Source organism: Macaca nemestrina, chromosome 10, assembly GCF_043159975.1.
Source record: "Macaca nemestrina isolate mMacNem1 chromosome 10, mMacNem.hap1, whole genome shotgun sequence".
In the NCBI taxonomy this organism is placed as follows: Eukaryota; Metazoa; Chordata; class Mammalia; order Primates; family Cercopithecidae; genus Macaca; species Macaca nemestrina.
The window spans coordinates 112,506,400-112,531,055 of NC_092134.1; the positions used below are offsets into that span (position 1 = coordinate 112,506,400).

General features: G+C 38.7%; 1 protein-coding gene across 9 annotated transcripts in view; it reads left to right on the plus strand.

Moving 5' to 3' along the window:
- The window catches only part of LOC105484110 (ovochymase 1), a 101,321-nt gene that overhangs the window by 51,676 nt on the left and 24,989 nt on the right, over positions 1-24,656 (plus strand). For 4 of the 9 annotated variants that reach the window (XM_011745397.3, XM_071071959.1, XM_071071960.1 and 1 more), the window contains 3 exons: positions 3,992-4,117; positions 5,114-5,249; positions 7,169-8,570. In XM_011745397.3, the coding sequence (XP_011743699.2) occupies positions 3,992-4,117; positions 5,114-5,249; positions 7,169-7,349 (443 nt within the window). In that variant the 3' untranslated portion in view covers positions 7,350-8,570. Of the gene's footprint in view, positions 1-3,991; positions 4,118-5,113; positions 5,250-5,896; positions 6,037-7,168; positions 8,571-24,656 lie in introns of those variants that run through there. The other 5 variants (XR_011609267.1, XM_011745414.3, XM_071071958.1 and 2 more) reach the window with 4 other exon arrangements.

Sequence of the window (24,656 nt, forward strand, 5' to 3'; positions counted from 1 at the left end):
AATGAGTGGAAAAACTTCCATGCTCATGGATGGGAAGAATTAATATCATGAAAATGGCCATACTGCCCAAAGTAATTTGTAGATTCAATGCCATCCCCATCAAGCTACCACTGGCTTTCTTCACAGAATTAGGAAAAAAAAAAAAACCCTTAACATTTTCAAGTACTTTGAATTGAGATAGCAAATATGCTTAAGGTTGAGTGTGTGTGTGTGTGTGTGTGTGTGTGTAGGGAGGAGGAAAAAAGGCAAGAGGGCTCAACTTCTTCAAACATAGTGGAACCATGCCAGAATGCTGGAAGAATATATATTGTAAAAGAGCAAGTCAGAAGATGGTTAAAAATAGAGCAGGAGAGGAAGGTGAATGAAAAAATAAAGCAAAAATACATTAAAGGCTTTTAAAGTGACAGGATTGAAAAGATCTGCTGAAAACATGCCAGCACTCATTTTTCATTTCATGCACAGAGAAACCTGTTTTTGTTCAACGAAACAAACTTGCCTCCTCCTGTTTGCACACGTGTAATGAAAGCTTTTTGGCTCGCAGTAAGGAGGGAGGTGAGAGGTGATTGAAATAATTTGGTTAATGGAGAAATCTGGAAAGAAAATAAATTTGTGTATGTCATTGACCATGTGTGTGGCATGTATTTGTGCTTGATTCCAAAGTGCGTAGAGGCCGGGGAAACTGCTGCGAGTGTGGGATTGTTTTCTTAGGACAAACTCTGAGAGATTAAATCACTGGGTTAGAAAGCAAAAATGTTTGCTTAAAGAATCTTTCTTTATAAGTACAGTCTAATTTAGACTACAGTGACACAATTAATTAGCCTATCTGCTTGGCACGTTTTCCCCCTAGAATCGGATCACCTCCTCCCTCCCCCTTGATTAGAACAGTTCCAGGGCTTCTTGCAGCGAGAATAAAATTCACACTCCCTGGAAGACTCCCTCTCCGTCAGCTCATGGGTTCCCAATACCTCTCATTCTCACCTTGAGACCATTGTCTGTCTATTCCCAGCACTTTAAAGAGCTCCTTCTCATCCTTGTGCCTCATGTCCTTCAATTCTTGATGGAAGGTCACCTTCTTAATGAGACCAACCTTGACTGATGTAAGTTGCATCATGCCCCTGCCTCCAGACTTCTCAGTTCCCTTTTCTTAGAGCACTTATTACCTTCTGACACAAGGGTCTCCAACCCTCCAACCCCCAGGCTGCAGACCAGTACCAACTCGTGGTCTGTTAGGAACTGGGCCACACAGCAGGAGGTGAACAACGGGCAAGCATTACCACCTGAGCTCCGCCTCCTGTTAGATCAGTGGCAGCATTAGATTCTCCTAGGAATGTGAACTGCACATGCAAAGGATCTAGGATGCCTGCTCCTTATGAGAATCTAATGCCCGATGATCTGAGATGGAACAGTTTCATCCCAAAACCATCCCTCCCACTGTTCGTGGAAAAATTGTCTCCCACGAACCTGGTCCCTGGTGCCAAAAAGTTTGAAGTCCGGGGTTAAAAGATTAGAATCTAACACAGTATAATTTTTTTTCATGATTATGGCTTATCTGTGTCTTCCCGATTGAGTATGAGTTTCATGAGAGCTGGAATTTTTGCCTGTTTGGATCAAGAAGCCTCAGTGCCTAGAACAGTGCCTGATATGTAGAAGACACCTCATAAATAAGTGAACAAGAGAATAGTCACCTCCTCAAAGAAGGCCTCTCAGTCTAAAGTAGCATCATGCATTCCTTCCCACAGCCATTGTCTGTTACGTTGGCTTTCGTTTCATCTTTGATCTCTCTATGAAACCATCTTCATTTACCTGACTAAAATGAAAGCTTCGTGAGAGCAGAGACCTTGCTCTCTGTTCCCTTCTGTATACTTCCAATGAGGTCAACACCTACGGCTCGAAACGTTTTCTTTTTCATGAATTTTTGCTGAGTTTGTTTTTTTCATGAAGATTTGTTAAATTACTCTTCAGAAAGGCTAACTTAATTTTCACGGTCATTAGCAGTGCCTAGGATCTTCTTTCACCATGCCCAGAACCTAATATGTCAATTTAATGGGCAATTGTCCTTTAAAAATAATCATTAATGGAGATAATTTCTTTTTTGCTTTTATTTTTCTTTGTTTTAAGACTATGTCTCCCTATTTTGCCCAGGCTGACCTCGAACTCCTGGGCTCAAAAGATCTTCCTAGTTCAGCCTCCCAAATACCTGGCATGTGCTACTGGACCCAGCTTGTTTGTTTAAAAATTAATTGCCATTGTCTTTTGTACATTTTTAAAATTTCAGTATTATTCTTTTTATTGCTTTATGAACTTTATATAAAAGATATTTTTCCTTGGTCATATCTATTCTTAATGCTTATTCTTAATGTTGTCATAAGTTTATTCTTAATGCTTTCCTTTGTCATAATTTATTCTTAATGCTTATTCTTAGTATTGCCATTTGCTTTTGTATTATTTATTATGTTAATGTAAATTTTTTAAAATTTAGTTGTTTATCCATACATGTCTTTGATCTTTGGTTTTTATCTCATTACTTTCATGCTTAAAAATTTATTCCCCATTCTGAGGTCAGAATGTTTAATTTAAAAAAAAACTTTCAAAATCATGCTGAAATATATTTTCTCATATGGTAAAGTGACTCTATAGCCGCTTTCTTTTTAAAAAGTCTTTTTCTTCCGAATTGATAGCACTATTTCTATAATATACTATATTCTTATACAGAGAGACACATTTTCTGGGGAAACTTGCCTTTATCATTATTGCCTATTGAAAACCATGCTTGACTTCATTGTAGATTACCTGAGGAATCCCTATAATTTTCCAACCTAGCATTTCTTTAATTTTTGAAATTGTCAGCTTGAACTTTGTGGAATTGTTCTGTCCCTTCAGATTACATCTAGGAGAATAGCAAGCCTGTAATGGAAATATTATTCTTTACTTAAATTATATAGCATTCTTTACTGTAAAATGCTGTTTCTCCCTGTTAAAGGTAGCAATTCATTTAAAAGTTACATTCACTTCTATTTGCTACAAAGAAATATTAGGTCATTCTTCAAATAGCATTTCACCATTGTATACTTTAAAATGCCAACGAATGTTTTTCTTCTTTTCTCTTTCTTGGCTCTTATCCCCTCCCTCCTTTCATCCTACAAGTATTTGTGAAGCACCTACTATTAGCCAGGGACTGAGTCATCTTGGTTCTGAGGATTCAGTAGTGAAAAAAATAAAATTTTCTGCCCCTATCAAGCTTATATTCTAGCAGGGAGAAAACACATAATAAGATAAAATATAAGGCATCTTAGATGGAAGAACTAAGGAAGAAAAAATAAAGTGGGAAAGGAGAAAAGAAGTATCTGGGATGTAGGTGCCACATAGTTGTATGTAGTACAATCAGCAGATATCTTTCTGAGCAGGTGAATTTAAATAAATGTTACAAAGTGATACTGAATTATTCTTAATGTAGAAGAGTTTGATCCTAAGAAATTCACAGGTTCTTTCCACACATGCTTAATCAGCCCTCTGAATCATTTCAGAATTATGATTATAATTTTCCCTTCTATCTTTGACTTAGGTTCTCAAAGCAATCAATAAAAGACTGACTATAGGGAAATAATACATTTTCAAGTAGAAAATGTTCTCCATCATAGATCTTCATGGTGAGGTATTTTTAATAAGTAGGTTACTTTTCTAGGAGAAAGAGGTCATATCAGTCATTTTAGAGATAAAATAATTTACTACCTACTGTCCTTCAGGAAGCACTGCAACAAGTAGATAATGATGGATATTAAATACATGGACCCAAGTTGAAGATCCTAACTTCCTACCCCACTAGTTTGTGATGCTGAGTGAGTCACTTGTGTTCTGGAATCCTGTTTCCTCGTTTTACAAAATGGAATCAATTCCTACCTCGTGGGTTAAATTAATTGCTCTGCCTAAAATATAGAAACTGCTGTAAAATTGTCATTCTTATTTTTTTACTAGAGTTCACTTTTTAACCTAGGTGGATTACATGGGAGAAGACTTTACTCAATGACTTTCATGAGTCCTGGACCACTGGTGAGGGTGACATTCCAGTCCTTTGTTCAAGGTGCATTTGGCATAAGCTATATAGTCTTGAAAGTCCTAGGTATGTCTGGTTATTTTATAAACTTGTAAAGGCTAAAAAAATCAATATTACTCTATTTAGGAATATTTCAAAACCTACACAGCATTTTGAAAGAAATTATGTTTCTGTGGGGAAATTAGTATATGTTTGAAAGGAAAATCTACTTAAGTCACCTAAGATTTGATCAGGTCCAAAAGGGAAACTGCTCAATAGAGAACTTGATTGAATTGTATATGATTTCTGAAAATGGCTAAGATATGTTGGTTGCAAGATAACTTTTGTCTGTGGCTGCAGTTTTATACCACAAAGAATGGTTTCTGCAGCCGTAATTCTTGTGACTCAGAAGATTTGGTTTCTAAATCTTAGCTGGTTGATTAGCTGTGGACAATTTATTATCTCTGATTAGAATTTTCTTTGTAATGATATAATAAAAAATTAGAATAAGTTTTGAAAACAAACTACACAAATATTATGTTCTAGCATTGTAAGTGTAAACGATGTAATTCAGAGTTGTCAGATTGAACTTTAGAACATGTAATTAGTGAGGTTTTTTTCTTCTTGATATAGACAACTGACAGCTAGCTTCCCCCCTTGGCACCTAAAAGCATTGCTGAGAATATATTTTTCTAGACCTGTGTATACTGCATATTTGGAAAAAGTTAAATGAGTAATAAAGCATTTATATCATATGAAAGTTTTCTCTTGGAAGAATATATTAAGAATACTGCTTTCAGATGGAATTAGGCAGTTAACAGGTATTATCCATAGCTGTGTCCTGTGATCTTCCATAGACCCTAGACTATGTCAGAGATCATTCTGAGAGATGTGCTTGTTTCCTGTACCTTTTGAATATTTAAGATGGAGAAAATTTTCAGTGAAACCAACCACCTCCTAATAATTACTTGTTTTCCCAGGACAATTAGGGAAGAGAGCTGTTTACCTTGATCTGAAAAGGCATATAGGAAGCCTGTTAAACATTGGTTTTATTCTCATTTTCTCTGCTTCCTATTCTTCTAGGTCCAAAGGACAGTAAAATAACCAGACTTTCCCAAAGTTCAAACACAGAGCACTTGGTCCCTTGTGAGGATATTCTTCTGACCAAGCCAGAAGGGATCATGCAGATCCCAAGAAATTCTCACAGAACTACTATGAGGTAAGGAAGGAATGATTATTATAATGGAAGAAGTGTGTGGAAAAAATGGCTTGACTGACATCAACACTTGGTATTTACTTAAAACATTATTCTTCACCTCTTTTCCATAAAGAATATACTCTTAGGTAACCCCTAATCTACGGCCTTTAATATGGAAACAAAACAAAACAATGTAAGAATGTTCTTGTTTATGAATTGTACTTTCTCAACAAAATAGACCATGTATTAGCAAAGTGAAAAGTCAAATCTCTACAAAGAATGTTGGAGGCTGATATAATGTATGTAAACTATTTGGGCACATAGTAGATACTTAACAAATGATGCATGGGAGTTTGGGGCAAATTCTGGCACATGTACGTCCTTCAGATCTTGTAAATTTTCAATCAGAATTTAAAACAATATCCACAATTGGTCAACCATTCACCATAATGTGTGAACTTTACAAATTTTGGCAAATTAGGTATTAGTTAATAAATCTGATATAATTTAAAGTACAAATCTTTCTCTCTCACAACCATAAGGAAACAGACACAATAACTAAGGCTCGCTGGGGGTCAATAACATTGATGCATTAATTTCTGAGCAAAATAACTAACAATATATTCTGTTTAGAAATAATTTCTGACTTTGTTTCATCTGTGCCATAGTTGCCAATGGAGGTTAGTAGCCCCTTTAAATCACATAATTCAGCTTAATATTATCAACTTCCCGATGAAGCCAACAACTTTGGTCTGTCATGGTCATCTGCATGTTTACAAAGGATTTGGACCAGGAAAAAAATTAATAGGTAACTGGTTTCCCATGAATCACTATGCTACTGATTTTCTCTTATGAAACATGTTTAGATTGTTTTATATTCAATATGTGGCTTACATGTGACATACACTAGTCTCCTCTTATAGGATGTTGAAATAGACTTACTGTTAAACTTTTGTCAGATTTAAAATTAAGATATAAAATCTCAGGTTTAGTTAAAAACAAAGTCCAACAACGTTTCTTACATGGATCACACCTGGATTAAATTTGCTCAGAAATACTAAAAGTAAAGAATGAATGAAGTAGTTTTAGACAAAAACACAAGAAAATTAAGACTATAAAATTAATAAGGCAAAATAATCACAGCAAAAGGCATTACATGAGTTTATCAATTGGTAGTAGTTAGAAACCTGGTTACTGTGATTTAAACTCATTATTTTCAAAGAGAAATGCAGGCGCACTGCTAGTTCAACAGTTGAACTCCACCAGCACTAAAGGTACTTCAATTATTTTGGCTTTTCCTGATGGTTGCATAATGGCTATTTCAGTTCTCATCATTACATTGATGAAAGAAGGGACAGGGAGGATTATCCCTATCAGGAAAGCAAACATGTTTCCAAGAATCCTGTAGCAGACTTAAATCTGTGGCCAGAATTGTCACATGGCCATGCCTGACCAGAGGGTGACTAGAGAGAAGGGAAATGGAAAAGCATTTTGGGTGGTCAACCAAGATTTCTGGACACCATGGGATATAGAAGTCCACAGTTCTGAAATCTGATGGTTCTGGGTCCATATCTCTGTTCTACCAGATACTAGTTAAGTGACTTTGGGAATGATCTCAAATCTTTCTAAGACTCAGTTTCCTCATTTGTGAGAGGAGACACCCCACCACCATGCACACTATGGTCTATGAATTCCCAGTTTGCTTAATCAAGAAATAAATGTGTAATGAAGTAAAAGCCCAGCAAAAGAGGATGTATGGCTTTTTGCTGGCTTTTGCCTTCCTAAGGAGGGCCCAGATACAGGTGTCACTCTCCATGCAGGTAGGGTCCTCTCAGAGTGGATAAAAAAGTCAATTGCTAAACCACTGTCTTTTTTATTCTTCAGATTTACAATACTATCCTAGAAGTAAGTGCACTAAGAATATTTCTGTTTCTATTTAGGAGAATGTTGATGAGCACCAAGCTTTCTTGGTTCCTAAGCCAATTCAGCACCAAGAAGACCACAGCTTCTTGTGGGGAGACTGTAGTATCTATGAAAATGATGTATGCTTCTACCATTCTTGCCTTACAGAACACCTGTTACCATTCACTGCCTCATGAGGTTGTTTTGAGAATTAAATAAGAGAAGACATGTTAATCAATACTAGGAAACCAAACTTGTGTTTTGTTTAGATTAGAAATATTTATTCTGATTCCTGTTCTTAAAATTGTGCTGCTTGGAGGAAAAGTTTAGATTGTCTCCCTATTGCCTCTTCTATGGGTGACAGGGCAAAAACAGATTGGAAAAACAAAGAAATAAAGAAGGGGACAGGGAAGGAAGAGTACATTAGCAATGTCAGTTATCACTTGCAATGTTAATCAACTATATATCTGTTCTTTACTTAGAACTAATTCACAAAACATACTATTTTCTATTTCCTTCTCCCCAAAAGTTTTATGACTCTTTTTCAATTTCTCTAAATAGAGTTTACAAGCTCTGTGGTATAGGGAAGGAAAAAAGTATTTATCTTCTACCCATCTATCCAGAGGAACAAATCCTGTGATCAGAAGTTTAGAACTTATAGCCCAACCTCTGGGTAGGGGAGAGGGACTGGAAATTGACTTAATCAGCAATTGTCAATGATGTGATTGATCATTTCTATGTAATGAAGCCCTCATAAAACCCCAAAAGGAGAGGTCAGAAAGTTGAGTTGGTGAACACACGGAGGGTGCTGGGAGGATGGTGTACCCAGAAAGGACAGTGAAGCTCTGTGCCCAGACTCCATATCTTGCCATATACATCTTTCATTTGACTGTTCCTGAACTATATCATTTGTAGTAAGTAGGTAAACACAAGTAAAGTGTTTCCCTGAATTTTGTGAGTTGTTTTAGTAAATTATCAAACCTGAGGAGGGGATCGTGGGAACCTCTGATTTATTGCTGGGCAGTCAGTAGCACATGTGACAACCTGGACTTGCAATTGGCATCTGAACTGGGGAGTGAGGACAGTCTTGTGAAACTGAGCTCTTAACTTGTGCAGTCCATGCTAACCTAAGGTAGATAAGAATGGAATTGAATTGTAAGATACCCAGTTGTTGTGGGGGGAAAAATCCCATACATCTGGTGTGAGAAGTGAAGTACCGAGAGTAGCAGTAGTTGTAGGAGAGATAGAGATTTTTCCTTTAGTTGGTGTAGAGAAGTGTGTTTTTTTTTGTTTTTTGTTTTGTTTCTCAGACTATCTTAGCTTCATTGGCTGGAACTCTAGCAATGATACTGACAAAAGACAAATTAAAAAGAGAAAAACGGAATTTTCTTAACACATATATCATGCATATATGGGAAAATTCGGTGGTGAGTAACTCAAAGAGGTGATTAGAACTTGGGCTTATATAACATTTTAACAAAAGAACAATAAATAAGAGAAGTGACAAAGTAAAGGAAAAGGACTTTGAGCTTCTAAAGGCAAAGAACTTGAGCTTCTAGGGGTGGCATATTGTAGGAAAGTGAATATGTTGGGGACAGTTGTAGAAAACTAAGGTTTCTTTAGAAAGATTTGTTATGTAGATTCTTCTGGTGTCGTCTCTGGGCTGATAAGAGTCTAGATTTGTCTCTTAAGAATCGTTCTGCCTTTCCCAGTGGAGAGAGTGGGAGGGCAGAGAGTTTTTCTTCTGTCTACCTTTTTTTTCAATTGCTTTCTGCTGAAAATAATCCTTGTGCCAGGGTGGTATACTCTCAACCACCTCCGGGTTAAGTCAATGCTTGACCTCAGCAGATTATTTGATGAACATTTGACAGAACCAAATAGGATTTATCCCAAGAACACAAGGAAAATTGAATACTAAAATGTATTGTATATTAAGATTTTCTACTATAAATTAGAAAAAATAGATACAAATTATATAGCAATTGTCATCTTAAAACCAGAGCAGTAAAATGTAGAAGATATAAGGGGAAAATTACTTCAATTACATTTAGCAATAAAAACCATGTGATAACTAGGAATAACCCTAAATTTGAGATTTATTGTTCAAACTATGAAACTTTATTAAGTTGCATGTGTGGGCACACAAATACATACAAACACACAAACATTTGCATAGATAAAAGTACCATGTTCCAAAACTGAAAGACATAACTCATTAACTCAACACAAATTAGTTTAAAAATATATTTTCCAACTAAATCCAATGGAATTTTTTTTCTGGAGGGATGAAGAGGAAATTAAACAACTCCAAAATTTATCCTGTAAAATAAATAGCACTAGCTGAAAATATCTTGGGGAAAGAATGACAAAATGTTTTAAGGTAGAATTGCTCTATCAGATATTTAAAGTATATTTTAAAACAATGGTAATTAAAACTATCAGAAGAAACAAGTGATTGAAAATAGACTAGAAGGGGCCCTAGAAAATTTAAGACCACCGTATGTGGTTTATTTGGAATTACCACTCAGAAAATGTATAAAATTATTCTTCACATCACACAATAGCTGATAAAGGAGTTAGTTTTCATAAGGCATTAAAATTGGAAAATATTGGTAGTTAACCATATGGAGAAGGACTTTCTCATATAGATATAGAAGTAGTAAAATAAAACAAATTAATAAGTTCTTATGTAATTAAAAACTCTTCTGCATCCACAGAAACAAAACTAAAAAGCAAATACATGGGATTTTCAACTATGCTGAGAAAAGTCTGAAGTAATTGATTTAAGAAGTGTTTACAGATCAATAATAGAAAAGCTAAGATCTGTAAAATAAATTTATAGGACCTAGACAACTTTGACTTAGTCTTGATTAAAGTTAAACCACAGATCCTGTGCCTTCTGTTTTCCACTTACTTTTCGAAAGAATGACACACTGTTGACCCAAGTGCTTTTGAGAACACAAAACATAGGATTAACCATTAGCCTCTTCTGATAGATAAGAAAGGTTACTGATATTTACATACCAGTTACTACACAATCTAAATTAAATCTCTTGTTTTTTGTCACAGTGAAATTGGTCCTCTGGCCATCTCTTTACTAAAGAGGGCAGAGTTTTCCTGTAATCATGGAAAGCCTACTAGTTCTTAGGATCCTTGATTTGAAACCTTGAAAACTATGAGTGTTATAGCAAATTGCATTTACTAGACTGTTTGTTTCAGAAAATATTGTGTATGATCAGTTAAACTTAGAGATGGTTTTGAAGTGAATTATCACTCTTATGATAATTAACCCATGACTATGACCATCTTGATCTACCTCTAGTTAAGTATAAAACACTGAAGGATTTTCTTTAGAATTGGAGGATTCATAATATTTAAAAAATTAAGTACAATAAATAAGGGTCTAACCAATTTCAAATGACAATTCAGAATCACTGTTTTCCATGATATACCCTAATTTTAAAAATGACAAATTAAAAGGTGAAGCCAGCTGGGCTTCTGGATCGGGAGGGGACTTGGAGAACTTTTTTTGTCTAGCTAATGGATTGTAAACATGCCAATCAACACTCTGTGTCTAGCTAAAGATTTGTAAGTGCACCAATCAGTACTCTGTAAAAACGAACCAATCAGTGCTCTGTGTCTACATAAAGGTTTGTAAACGCACCAATCAGCACTCTATAAAATGGACCAATCAGTAGGACATGGGCAGGGCCAAATAAGGGAATAAAAGCTGGCCACCCAAGCCAGCAGTGGCAACCCATTGGAGTCCCCTTCCACACTGGAAGCTTTGTTCTTTTGCTCTTCACAATAAATCTTGCTGCTGCTCACTCTTTGGGTCTGCACTAGCTTTATGAGCTGTAACACTCACCACAAGGGTCTGTGGCTTCACTCCTGAAGTCAGCAAGACCACGAACCCACCTGGAGGAAAAAACAACTCTGGATGTGCCATCTTTAAAAGTTGTGACATTCACTATGAAGGTCTGCAGCTTCACTCCTGAAGTCAGCAAGACCACTAACCCACCAGAAGGAAGAAACTCTGGACACATCTGAACATCTGAAGGAACAAACTCCGGACACACCATCTTTAAGAGCTGTAACACTCATCGTGAGCATCTGCGGCTTCATTCTTGAAGTCAGCAAGACCAAGAACCCACTGGAAGGAATAAATTCAGGACACATTTTGGCAACCCAGATGGGACTATCACCAAGTGGTAAGTACCATCAGACCCCTTTCACTTGCTATTCTGTCCTATTTTTCCTTAGAATTCAGGGGCTAAATACTGGGCACCTGTCAGCCAGTTAAAAGCGACTAGTGTGACCACCGGACTAAAGACACAGGTGTCAGGCTTTCTGGGAAAGGGCTCTCTAACAACCTCTGACTCTTCGGAGTTGGGAGCATTGGTTTCCCTGGAACCAGCTTCTGCTTTTCCTGTACTTCTGGGCTGAGCCGAGGGTCAACAGAGAGGAAAGTCATTCAGTTCCAGGGTCCTGACAAGTTGGTTGACCCTGTGGCCATGAGTGGAACTCTCAAAGTCATGTTGCCCAAGTGAGACTCACCCATCTATCCTATCTATGCTGACCCTTGCCTCCTGGGTCCTAATGCCTGTCAGACAAACTTCCTCTCACCTCTCTTCTCCGAGGCTAGTCCCACTTCTAAAAACCACTCCCTGTCTCTGGCGCTTTTCTAGTTTCTCCTATAAGAATGATTTCTAGTATAAACTTCAGTACTCTGTTACCTTCTTGAGGCACCTGGGCTCACCAATCAGAAAGACATAATTTTTGCCCAAAGCCCTGTCGGTGGGAGGGTACTACCTGGAATTTTAGGACCTCTCCTCAGACAAGCAGGCCTAAAAAAAGCTATTCCTGAAGCTAGGATATGGGGAGCCTCAGAAATTGTATCCTTCCTATTCATATAAGTGAGGACAAAAGGCATCACTTTTCAAACTCTGGAGATCCCTCACCTCCATCAGGATATGGCTCTCTACTTCATTTTTGGGGCATAACATCTTTAAGTCCCAATACTAACAGAGAATCCTTAGGACTGTAACATATTTTCAAGAATGTGTCAGTAAGGGCCACTAAATCCGACCTTTCTCAGTCCTCCTTGTGGTCTAGGAGGAAAACTAGTGTTTCTGCTGCTGCGTCGGTGAGTGCAACTCTTCCCATCAGCAGGGTCCAGGGATCTTTACAGGTTCTTGGGCAAGAGGTGTTTCTGCTGCAGCATCGGTGAGCGCAACTATTCCAATCAGCAGGGTCCAGGGACCGTTGTGGGTTCTTGGGCAGGGGGAAAAACAAACAAACCAAAACTGCAGGTGGTTTTGTCTTTCAGATGGGAAACACTCAGGCATCAACAGGCTCACCCTTGAAATGCATCCTAAGCCATTGGAAACAATTTGACCCACAAACCCTGAAAAAGAGGCAGCTCATTTTTTTCTGCACTATGGCCTGGCCCCAATATTCTCTCTCTGATGGGGAAAAATGGCCACCTGAGGGAAGTATGAATTACAATACTATCCTGCAGCTTGACCTTTTCTGTAAGAGGGAAGGCAAATGGAGTGAAATACCTTATGTCCAAGCTTTCTTTTCATTGAAGGAGAATCCACAACTATGCAAAGCTTGCAATTTACATCCCACAGGAGGACGTCTCAGCTTACCCCCATATCCTAGCCTCCCTATAGCTCCCCTTCCTATTAATGATAAGCCTCTAATCTCCCCTGCCCAGAAAGAAACAAGCAAAGAAATCTCCAAAAGAACCACAAAACCCCCTGGGCTATCAGTTATGTCCCCCTCAAGCTGTAGGGGGAGGGGAAATTGGCCTAACCTGGGTACACGTCTCCTTCTCCCTCTCTGATTTAAAGCAGATCAAGGCAGACCCGGGGAAGCTTTCAGATGATCCTGATAGGTATATAGATGTCCTACAGGGTCTAGGGCAAACCTTTGATCTCACTTGGAGAGATGTCATGCTATTGTTAGATCAAACCCTAGGCTTTAATGAAAAGAATGTGGCTTTAACTACAGCCTGAGAGTTTGGAGATACTTGGTATCTCAGTCAAGTAAATGATAGAATGACAGCCAAAGAAAGGGACAAATTCCCTACCAGTCAGCAAGACATCCTCAGTATGGATCCCCACTGGGACCTTGACTTAGATCATGGGGACTGGAGTCATAAACATCTGTTGACCTGTGTTCTAAAAGGACTAAGGAGAATTAGGAAGAAGTCCGTGAATTATTCAATGATGTCCACCATAACTCAGGAAAAGGAAGAAAATCCTTCTGCCTGCCTCGAGCAGCTATGGGAAGCCTTAAAAAAATACACTCACCTTTCACCTGACTCACTCGAGGGTCAGTTGATCCTAAAAGATAAGTTTATTACCCAATCAGCCACAGATATCAGAAGAAAGCTCCAAAAGTGAACCCTGGGTCAGGAACAAAATCTGGAGGCATTATTAAACCTGGAAACCTCAGTGTTCTATAATAGGGACCAAGAGGAACAGGCCCAAAAGGGAAAGTGAGGTCAGAGAAAGGCCACAGCCTTAGTCATGGCCCTCAGACAAACAAACCTTGGTTGTTCCGTGAAGACAGAAAATGGAGCAGGCCAATTGCCCAGTAGGGCTTGTTATCAGTGTGGTTTACAAGGACGCCTTACAAAAGATTGTCCAATGAGAAGCTGCCCCCTCGCGCATGTCCACTATGCCGAGGCAATGAATGGAAGGTGCACTGCCCCAGAGGACAAAAGTTCTCTGGGCCAGAAGCCCCAAACCAGATGATCCAACAACAGAACTGAGGGTGCCTGGGACAAGCTCCAGCTCATGTCATCACCCTCACTGAGCCCTGGGTACATTTAACCATTGAGGGCCAGGAAATTGACTTCCTCCTGGACACTGGTGCAGTCTTCTCAGTGTTAATCTTCTGTCCCAGACGACTGTCCTCAAGGTCCATTACCATCCGGGGAATCCTGGGACAGCCTGTAACCAGGTGTTTCTCCCACCTCCTCAGTTGTATTTGGGAGACTTTGCTCTTTTCACATGCCTTTCTTGTTATGCCTGAAAGTCTCACACCCTTATTAGGGAGGGATATATTAGCCAAAGCTGGAGCTATTATCTACATGAATATGGGGAACAAGTTACCCATTTGTTATCCCCTACTTGAGGAAGGAATCAACCCTGAAGTCTGGGCATTGGAAGGACAATTTGGAAGGGCAAAGAATGCCCACCCAGTCCAAATCAGGCTAAAAGGTCCCACCACTTTTCCTTATCAAAGGCAATATCCCTTAAGGCCTGAAGCTCATAAAGGATTACAGGATATTGTTAAACATTTAAAAGCTCAAGGCTTAGTAAGGAAATGCAGCAGTCCCTGTAACACCCCAATTCTAAGAATACAAAAACCAAACGGTCAATGGCAACTAGTGCAAGATCTTAGACTCATCAATGAGACAGTAATTCCTCTATATCCAGTTGTACCCAACCCCTATGCCCTGCTCTCTCAAATACCAGAGGAAGCAGAATGGTTCACTGTTCTGGACCTCAAGGATGCCTTCTTCTGTATTCCCCTGCACTGTGACTCCCAGTTTCTCTTTGCCTTTGAGGATCCCACTGACCACATGTCCCAACTTACAAGGATGGTCTTGCCCCAAGGGTTTAGGGATAGCCCTCACCTGTTTGGTCAGGCACTGGCCCAAGAGCTAGGCCACTTCTCAAGTCCAGGCACTCTGGTCCTTCAGTGTGTGGATGATTTACTTTTGGCTGCCAGTTTGGAAGCCTCATGCCAGCAGGCTACTCTAGATCTCTTGAACTTTCTAGCTAATCAAGAGTACAGGGCTTCTAGTTCAAAGGTCCAGCTTTGCTATAGCAGGTCAAATATCTAGGCCTAATGTTAGCCAGAGGGAACAGGGCCCTCAGCAAGGAACGAATACAGCCTATATTGGCTTATCCTCACCCTAAGACATTTAAACAGTTGCAGGGATTCCTTGGAATCACTGACTTTTGCCAACTATGGATCCCCAGATACAATGAGATAGCTGGGCCCCTCTATACTCTAATCAAGAAGACCCAGAGGGCAAATACCCATCTAGTAGAATAAGAACCAGAGGCAGAAAGAGCCTTCAAAACCTTAAAGCAGGCCCTAGTACAAGCTCCAGCTTTAAGCCTTCCCACAGGACAAAACTTCTCTTTATATGTCACAGAGAGAGCAGGAATAGCTCTTGGCGTCCTTACTCAGACTGGTGGAACAACCCCACAACCAGTGGCATACCTAAGTAAGGAAACTGATGTAGTATCAAAAGGCTGGCCTCACTGTTTAAGGGTAGTTGCAGTGGTAGCCTTCTTTGTGTCAGAGGCTATCAAAATAACACAAGGAGAGATCTCACTGTCTGGACTACTCATGATGTAAATGGCATACTAGGTGCCAAAAGAAGTTTATGGCTATCAGACAACTGCCTACTTAGATATCAGGCAATACCCTTCAGGGACTGGTGCTTCAAATACATGTGTGTGGCCCTCAACCCTGCCACTTTTCTCCCAGAGGATGGGGAACCAATCAAGCATGACTGCCAACAAATTATAGTCCAGATCTATGCCACCCGAGATGATCTCTTAGAAGTCCCCTTAGCTAATCCTACCTTAACCTATATACCGATGGGAGTTCATTTGTGGAGAATGGGATATGAAGGGCAGGTTATGCCATAGTTAGTGATGTAGCCATACTTTAAAGTAAGTCTCTTCCCCCAGGGACCAACGCCCAGTTAGCAGAACTAATGGCACTTACCCGAGCCTTAGAACTGGGAAAGGGGAGAAGAATAAATGTGTATACAGATAGCAAGTATGCTTATCTAATCCTACATGCTCATGCTGCAAAATGGAAAGAAAGGGAATTCCTAACACCTGGGGGAACCCCCATTAAATACCACAAGGAAATTATGGAGTTATTGCACCCAGTGCAGAAACCCAAGGAGGTGGCAGTCTTACACTGCCAAAGCCATCAGAAAGGTGAGGGAGAAAAGGCAGAAGGAAACCGTTGGGCAGATGCTGAGGTCAAAATTGCTGCCAGGCGAAACCTCCCGTTAGAAATACCTATGGAAGGACCCTTGGTACAGAACAACTCCCTCCAAGAGATTAAGCCCCAGTATTCCCCGACTGAAACAGAATGGGGACTTTCACAGGAGCATAGTTTTCTCCCCTTGGGGTGGTTAACGACAGAAGAAGGAAAGGTACTTATATCCAAAGCCAGCCAGTGGAAAATACTTAAAACTCTCCACCAAACTTCTCATATGGATATTGAAAACACTCATCAAATGGTAAAATCCCTATTTACAGGGCCAGATCTCCTCTGGACCATCTTTAAGAGCTGTAACACTAACCGCGAGCATCCGCGACTTCATTCTTGAAGTCAGCGAGACCAAGAACCCACCCAAAGGAATAAATTCTGAACACAAAATGACCTGAGTGAGAAATTTATAGACAAATACATAAATAAAAAACATAATATTTGGCCTTTTTAAAACAAATCAGAATATTTAACTGGTAAATTGACAACAATTTTGAAGAATGATTATACTTGTCAAATGTTATATAATGTATTTTTATCTCATTGAAGTATAACTTGGAGTATGTTTTCTAGAGAAATATTTTTCAAAACTAAGTTCTAAAGTACTGGGTGTGTCTACTTTTAGCTATACTTATTAAAATATGCTTTATATATGTGCAGAGATGTTAACACACTAGATTCACTCAGCATTTTTATAGTGACCAAAATGGAAAATAATCTAAATCTTAGTTTAAATAATTAAGAAAACTATAGTAAATCCATAGGATAAACTTTGTCCTATGGATTTATTATAAATTTATGCAGTCATTAAATAAAATGTTGTCACATAATTTTTAAAATAAAACACCCTACATGTAATATTGAGTGAGAAAATCAGGATGAACTATATAATTCAAATTTGTATAAAAAGTGAATGAAATACAGGTCTAAAAGAAAAGAGCAATATGTTTAATTGAACATCTTGATTATAAGATTATGAGGAATTTTTTTGAAATTCTCTAAATTTTTCCCAGTGAGTAAATAAACATTTCTAATTTTAAGGTTATAAATAGGGAAAAGAAGGAGGAAAAAATATGTCTTGTTCTACAAGCTGAAATGGATTCACAGCAGAGCAGTTACAGGGAGCTTCATGACAGTATTCAAACCATTTAGCAGCCTGCCTCACAAGAGAAGGACCAGATGAGATTACATCATCTTCTGAAGGGTGCTTTAGAAATCTTAAGGTAGTGGGAGGTTGAACAAAACCGCTACTACCAATGTCAATTTTAAGTTCCAGGAGACCTCCGGGCGCAGTGGCTCACGCCTATAATCCCAGCACTTTGGGAGGCGGAGGCGGGCAGATCACGAGGTCAGGAGATGGCGACCATCCTGGCTAAGACAGTGAAACCCCGTCTCTACTAAAAATACAAAAAATTAGTTAGTCATGGTGGCGGGTGCCTGTAGTCCCAGCTACTCAGGAGGCTGAGGCAGGAGAATGGCGCAAACCCGGGAGATGGAGTTTGCAGTGAGCCGATTTCGGGCCACTGCACTCCAGCCTGAACGACAGAGCGAGACTCCGTCTCAAAAAAAAAAAAAAAAAAAAAAAAAAAGTGCTTTTTAAGAGACAGGTTCTTGCTATGTTGTCTAGGCTCAAGTGTAGTGACTATTCATAAATATGATCATAGTATACTACAACCTTGAACTCCTGGGCTCAAGCAATCCTGTGCCTCAGCCTCCCCAGTAGCTGGGACTGCAGGCTCACACCACGGGTATGGCTCTTCTAAGAAATATTGTCTAAAATGTTTCATTTTGACCAACTAATGGGTTTGATTTCCGTGGCAATTACTGCAACTTGCCTATTATAAATTTGGCCACTGTGGATAAATGAAGGTTATATGTAGCTAAAGCTCAAATATACTCGCTAAAAATATTATATTTCAGTTTGGTGACAGCAATAACTTTTTCATTCCTTGAGGACCCAGTCCTAGACCATGTACCTTTTCTTACAACATACAGTTTTTAAAAGATGTACCTAAGTTATTCCAGACATCATAAGAACTGGGCATTGTGTCCTAGTTGATTTAGAACTACTGCCTTAAAACTTCTTAAGACTCAGCAATAGGGAACACCCAGCTCTCTCTTCTAATTGGTTTTTATTCACTTATTTTTCCCATTTTTATATTGATGTGGCAGAAATTTATAATTTCAAAAATAAGAATTTTTTTCTTTCACATTGCTCAATAATCTTTGTCTTGATGAATAGTAAGATTTTTTTGTTGGGGACAAGGAAAATTATGTGAAGGAGATTCACTTTTATTAAAATATCTTATGATGATTTTCACATATAATGTCATTTTGGCCATGAGTTTTCTTTGAGATATTCTTTTTATATTTCTGGCAAGTCAATTTTTTCCCTATTTGTTAGGTTTTTGTTCAATTTCTTGTGCTTCTTTGTTCAATATATATGTTTTTGTTCAATTTCTTGTGCTTTATTGGGAAAATGTTATTGAATAAGTAAATTAATAGATTGTAATTCTTTGTTTAATTTGTCAGCTTTAGGAAAGGAGAAAAATATAATATTTAAAATTCTGACTTCTGTAATCTGTGGAGGCCTCATGCTAAACCTGTATGAAGTATAAGATTGATCAGATTTTTTTTAACACCTAAGCATACTCTTAATTTTTCTGGATACTTAGAATATTACAACAATATAGTCAGAAATTTTTATCCCTAGCATAAAAGTTTCAAGTAGCTTTTCTCTTTTGGAATTCACTTCCTGAATGTACTAATATCAAAAGTAATTTGTCCGTTTTTTTCTTTACTTGTTTGATTAGTTCACATGTGTTAGTTGTAACCAGATTATTGAAAGATACGCTTTGTCTATCATCCTGTGGTTTGAGCAAAGGCGCTAATAGCATTATGAAAATGGATAACTATTGCAAATTATAGAAATTGGATATCATAGAGAAACATTTGCCATTATATTTAATTCTGAACGTTTATTAGAATTCCCTCAGTACTTAAGATTAATCCATTCACACTGATTTTTTTTTTTAATCAGCCAGCAGGCTTTGCTTTCCTGCCCATTTTACCTTTTGTTTCTTTTTTTTTTTTTTTTTTTTTTGACATGTTAATTGAAATACAATTTGGGAAGCATTTCCATTAAAAACATTTCACTTAATTTTGGTATGATAATGTAAGAAGTGTTGGAAAAAGAAAACTAAGAAGAAATTTGCATCGAATTTAAGTTATATAAGTAAAGCATACTGTAATGGACTAACATAAAATAGAAAAAAAATCTCACATTTAAACCTGTAATTATTCAGACCACCAACAAATTGTTGTAGAAATATGCCAGGCACTGTTCAAAGAAATGAAGATTGAGCAATGAACAAGACAGTCCCTGCCATAGTAGAACTTACAGTCTAGTAATGGACATAGTCAATAATCATATAAGAAATATATAGTTTATTAAGTTAGTGTATTAGTCCATTTTCATACTGCTATGAAGAAATACCCGAGACTGGGTAATTTATAAAGAAAAAGAGGGTTAATGGACTCAAAGTTCCACACAGCTTGAGAGGCCTCATAATCATGGCAGAAGGTAAAAGAGGAGTAAAGGCATGTCTTATGTGGCAGCAGGCAAGAGAACTGTGCTGGGGAACTGCCTTTTATAAAACCATCAGATCTTGTGAGACTTATTCATAATCACGAGAACAACATGGGAAAAACCCATTCCCATGATTCAATTACCTCCTACCGGGTCCCTCCTAAGACACATGAGGATTATGGAAGCTATCATTCAAGGTGAGATTTGGGTGTGGACACAGTCAAACCATATCAGTTATAAAGAAAAAAATGCAGTGTGCAACAAAAATATGTAACAGAGAAAGCTTGTTTACTTTGATGGAGGACAGGGAAGGGAATCAAGGAAAACTTGGATTTCTCTCTTTTTTTTAGCAAGACTCCATGGAAGTTATTTCTACTCACTGTCTCCCCTTTTGCCCTCTCATTTTTCTTGAATCTATCGTCACAGGGCTTTATTTTTTCCTACCATTTCATGGACACTGTTCTTGTTCAAGCTATCAATCTTCCACAAGTCCAGATTTAGTAGTCCCTTCTCAGTCAACACAGAGGAGCTCTCCCTTCTCAAATCTCCCTTGTTTTGGTCTCCAAAAATGGAGAGCTCACTACTCTCCTTCAGAGTCCTGGCTGGTTTTTCCTCATTTTCTGTATCACTGTCAGTTGAGGTGTCCCAGGACCGTCTTTGACTCTCTTCCTTTCTTTACCTATACTCCTTCCTTAGTGATCTCACCCATTCTCCAGCTTTAAATACCGTCTATACAGTGATAACTTCCAAATTTATATCTCCAGTCCCAGCTTCCTTATTGAACACTAGCGCTGTATATCCCAGTGCCTCCCTTTCCATTTGGCTATCCAATAAGCATCTCAAACTTAACATGACCAAAATTGAACACTTTACTTCCTACCTCTGCCTCCAAGTTCTTCTTCCACCAATCTTTTGTGTCTAACAGCCAAAGTGATCGTTTTAAAATGAATAATTGAGATCATGTTTATAATCCAATGTTTTCCTAACTCATTCACAGTAAAAGTCCTTCTAGTGCCTACAAGAGGCTATAGGATCTGGCTCTTGACTATCTCTTTGATGTCTTCCCCTGCCACTTTTCCCAGTGCTCACTTCATACCCAGCCATGCCAACCTTGCTGCTGTTCCTCAGCAAGCACGCCCTCTGCTATATCCCTGAAACCTATAACTACACGTGGTAAACAGTGCTCAAGAATTGTTTATTTGAATAAAGGTAATGACATTTCAGCTACGGCAGAGCAGGAGTGGAAAATAAGGAGGTAGCTCCTTAGCTGATGAATGGGTTAAGAAATATGTCTGTTTTGCTTAGGAGAATCCCCCTGCCTGAGAGATAACATATGAGTGGGGGTTAACTCAGGTAAGAGACTCTTATTACATATATTCATTCTGTTTTTCAGATAAACATAGAAAACCTTTAATGTAGACATGTTTTTAATGACAGAAGAATTATAATAGATTTATATACTCCATGTGTGAGGTTTATTAACGATCTGACTCATTTTGTATTCTTAAGATTGCAGATAAAACATGCTATGAGAAATTATGATATGTCTATGTGAATAAAAAATATAGAGCCATTATAATTTATATGAGGTGGTTAGTAGCATGGAAATATTGTCACAATAAATTAGATCGGGGAAAACGTTATAATGGTATAAAATGGAATGCAATTTTTTAAACATATACAGCATAGAAAGACTGCAAGATTTACATTAAAACATGAATATTAGTTGCTTAAAGGAGGGACTATAGGAGGCTTTTGTTTTTGAGACAGGGTCTCGCTCTGTTCAGGCTGGAGTGCAGTGGTGTGATCATGGTTCACCACAGCCTCAACCTCCCAGGCTCAAATGAACCTCCCACCTCAGCCTCCCAAGTAGCTGGGATCACAGGCACACACTACCATACCTGGCTAACACTTTTTTATTTATTTATTTATTTATTTTGGTAGAGACGAGGTCTTGCTGCTACCCAGGTTGGTCTTGACTTCCTGGGCTCAAGCAATCCTCCTGCCAAGGGACTCCCAAAGTGCTGGAATTACAGGCGTGAACCACCATACCCAACAAAACTTTTTATCTCCTCCTTTGGACGCTTTTTGAAACTTTCTGCAATGAGCATATATGCATTGCTTTTATAATCAAAATAAAGAAATAAGTTATAAACGTTTAATTGAATGTATTGAACCTGAATGTTCTTATTCTATATTCCATGAGAGGAAAAATTCAAGACAATGATAGCCTTGGGAGATTGCTTGATCCCCTAGCAAACAGTTTCTGCCTGTCCTCACAGTGGTACTCTGGGAGGGCAGCCAGAGGTACTGGGAAAAGGCCACATGGAGAAGGAAATCTCCAGCTGAACTTTGTAACAATTTGAACTGATCGAGAAACCTCCTGGCCAGAACTCAGGGGAGGGTGTGAATCTGGTGTGCAGACTCCACAGGCAGGAATAGAAGGAAAGTCATACTTGATTTCACAGCTGGGAGGTGGGTAGCCTGGGACAAATTCTCAGCCCTGCTCATCCACTGCCTGGAAACAGACTCAGTGACATTGGAGGGGGCATGGTGGAAGTGAGACCAGCCCTTTGGATTGTGAGGAGCTGGGTGAGGCCTGTGACTGTCGGCTCTCCCCCATTTTCCCTGAAAACCTGCTTGACACAGCAGAGACAGTCATAATCCTCCAAGGAACATAACTCCATTGACCTAGGAACCTCACCCCAATCTCCCACAGCAGCTGTAGCAAGACCTGCCCAAGGAGAGTCTGAGCTCAGACACACTTAGCCCTGCCCCCACCTAATGGTCCTTCCCTACCCACCCTGGTCACTGCAGACAGAGGGCATATACTCTTGGGAGTTCCAGGGCCCCACCTACCACCTGTTCCTCCCCATTCGACCACAGCTGGTGCTCTCTGGAAAGCACCACCTCCTGGCAGGAGGCCAACCAACACAAAAATAGTGCATTAAACCACCAAAGCTAAGAATCCTCACAGAGTCCATTTCACTCCCCTGTCACCACGACCAGGACAGGTGCTGGGATGCATGACTTAGAGACCCACAGACGGTTCACATCACAGGACTCTTTGCAGACAACCCCCACTACTGGCCTGGAGCCTGGTAGCCTTGCTGAGTGGCTAGATCCCGAAGAGACAACAATCACTTCAGCTCAGCTCTCAGGAAGCCACATCCATAGGAAAAGGGTGAGAATACTACATGAAGGGGACACTCTGTGAGGCAAAAGAATCTGAACAACAGCCTTCAGCCCTAGACCTTCCCTCTGACAGAGCCTTCCCAAATAAGAAACCAGAAAACCAACTCTGGTAATATGAGAAAACGAGGTTACTTAACACCCCCCAAACTCACACTAGCTCACTAGCAATGGACCCAAAACAAGAAGAAATCCCTGATTTACCTGAAAAAGAATTCAGGAGGTTAGTTATTAAGCTACTTAGGCAGGCACCAGAGAAAGGTGAAGCCCAATATAAGGAAAAACAAAAAATGATACAAGAAGTGAAGGGAGAAATATTCAAGGAAGTAGATCACATAAATAAAAAACAATCAAAACTTCAGTAAACAATGGACACACTTATAGAAATGCAAAGTGCTCTGGAAAGTCTCAGCAATAGAATTGAACAAGACAATTGAAGAACTGTCTTCAGAGCTTGAAGACAAGGACTTCAAATTAACCCAATCCAACAAAGACAAAGAAACAAGAATAAGAAAATATGAACAAAGCCTCCAAGATGTCTGGGATTATGTTAAACAACCAAACCTAAGAATAATCTGTGTTCCTGAGGAGGAAGAGAAATCTAAAAGTTTGGAAAACATATTTGGGGGAATAATCGAGGAAAACTTCCCGAACCTTGCTAGAGACCTAGATATCCAAATACAAGAAGCACAAAGAACACTTGGGAAATTCATCACAAAAGATCATCTCATAGGCACATTGTCATCAGATTATCTAAAACTAAGATGAAGGAAAGAATCTTAAGAGTTGTGAGACAAAAGCACCAGGTAAACTATAAAGGAAAACCTATCAGATTAGCAATAGATTTGTCAACAAAAACCCTGCAAGTTAGTAGGGATTGGGTCCCTATATTCGGCCTTCTCAAACAAAACTATCGGCCAAGAATTTTGTATCCAGCAAAACTAAGCCTCATATATGAAAAAAAAATACACTCTTTTTCAGACAAACAAATGCTGAGAGAATTTGCCATTGTCAAGCCTCCACTATAAGAACTGCTAAAAGGAGCTCTAAATCTTGAAACAAATCCTGGAAACACATCAAAACAGAACCTTGTTAAAGTGTAAATCTCATAGTACCCATAAAACAAAAATGCAATTTTAAAAACAAAAAACAAAACAAAACAAAAAACCAAGGTATACGGGCAACAAATAGCATGATAAATGGAATGGTACTTCATATCTCAAGACTAATATTGAATGTGAATGGCCTAAATGCTCCACTTAAAAGATACAGAATTACAGAATATATGAGAACTCACCAACCATCTGCTGCCTTCAAGAGACTCACCTAATGCACAAGGATTTGCACAAACTTAAGGAAAAGGGGTGAAAAAAGACATTTCCTGCAAATTGACAACAAAAGTAAGCAGAAGTAGCTATTCTATCAGACAAAGCAAATTTTAAAGCAACAGCAGTTTAAAAAGGCAAAGAGGGGCATTATATAATGATAAAAGGCCTGTCCAACAGGAAAATATCCTAAACATATATGCACCTAACGCTGGAGCTCCCAAATTTATAAAACAATTACTAATAGACCTAACAAATGAGATAAACAGCAATACAGTAATAGTGGGGGACTTTAATACTATGCTGACAGCACTAGACAGTTCATCAAGACAGAAAGTCAACAACGAAACAATGGATTTAAACTGTACCTTGGAACAA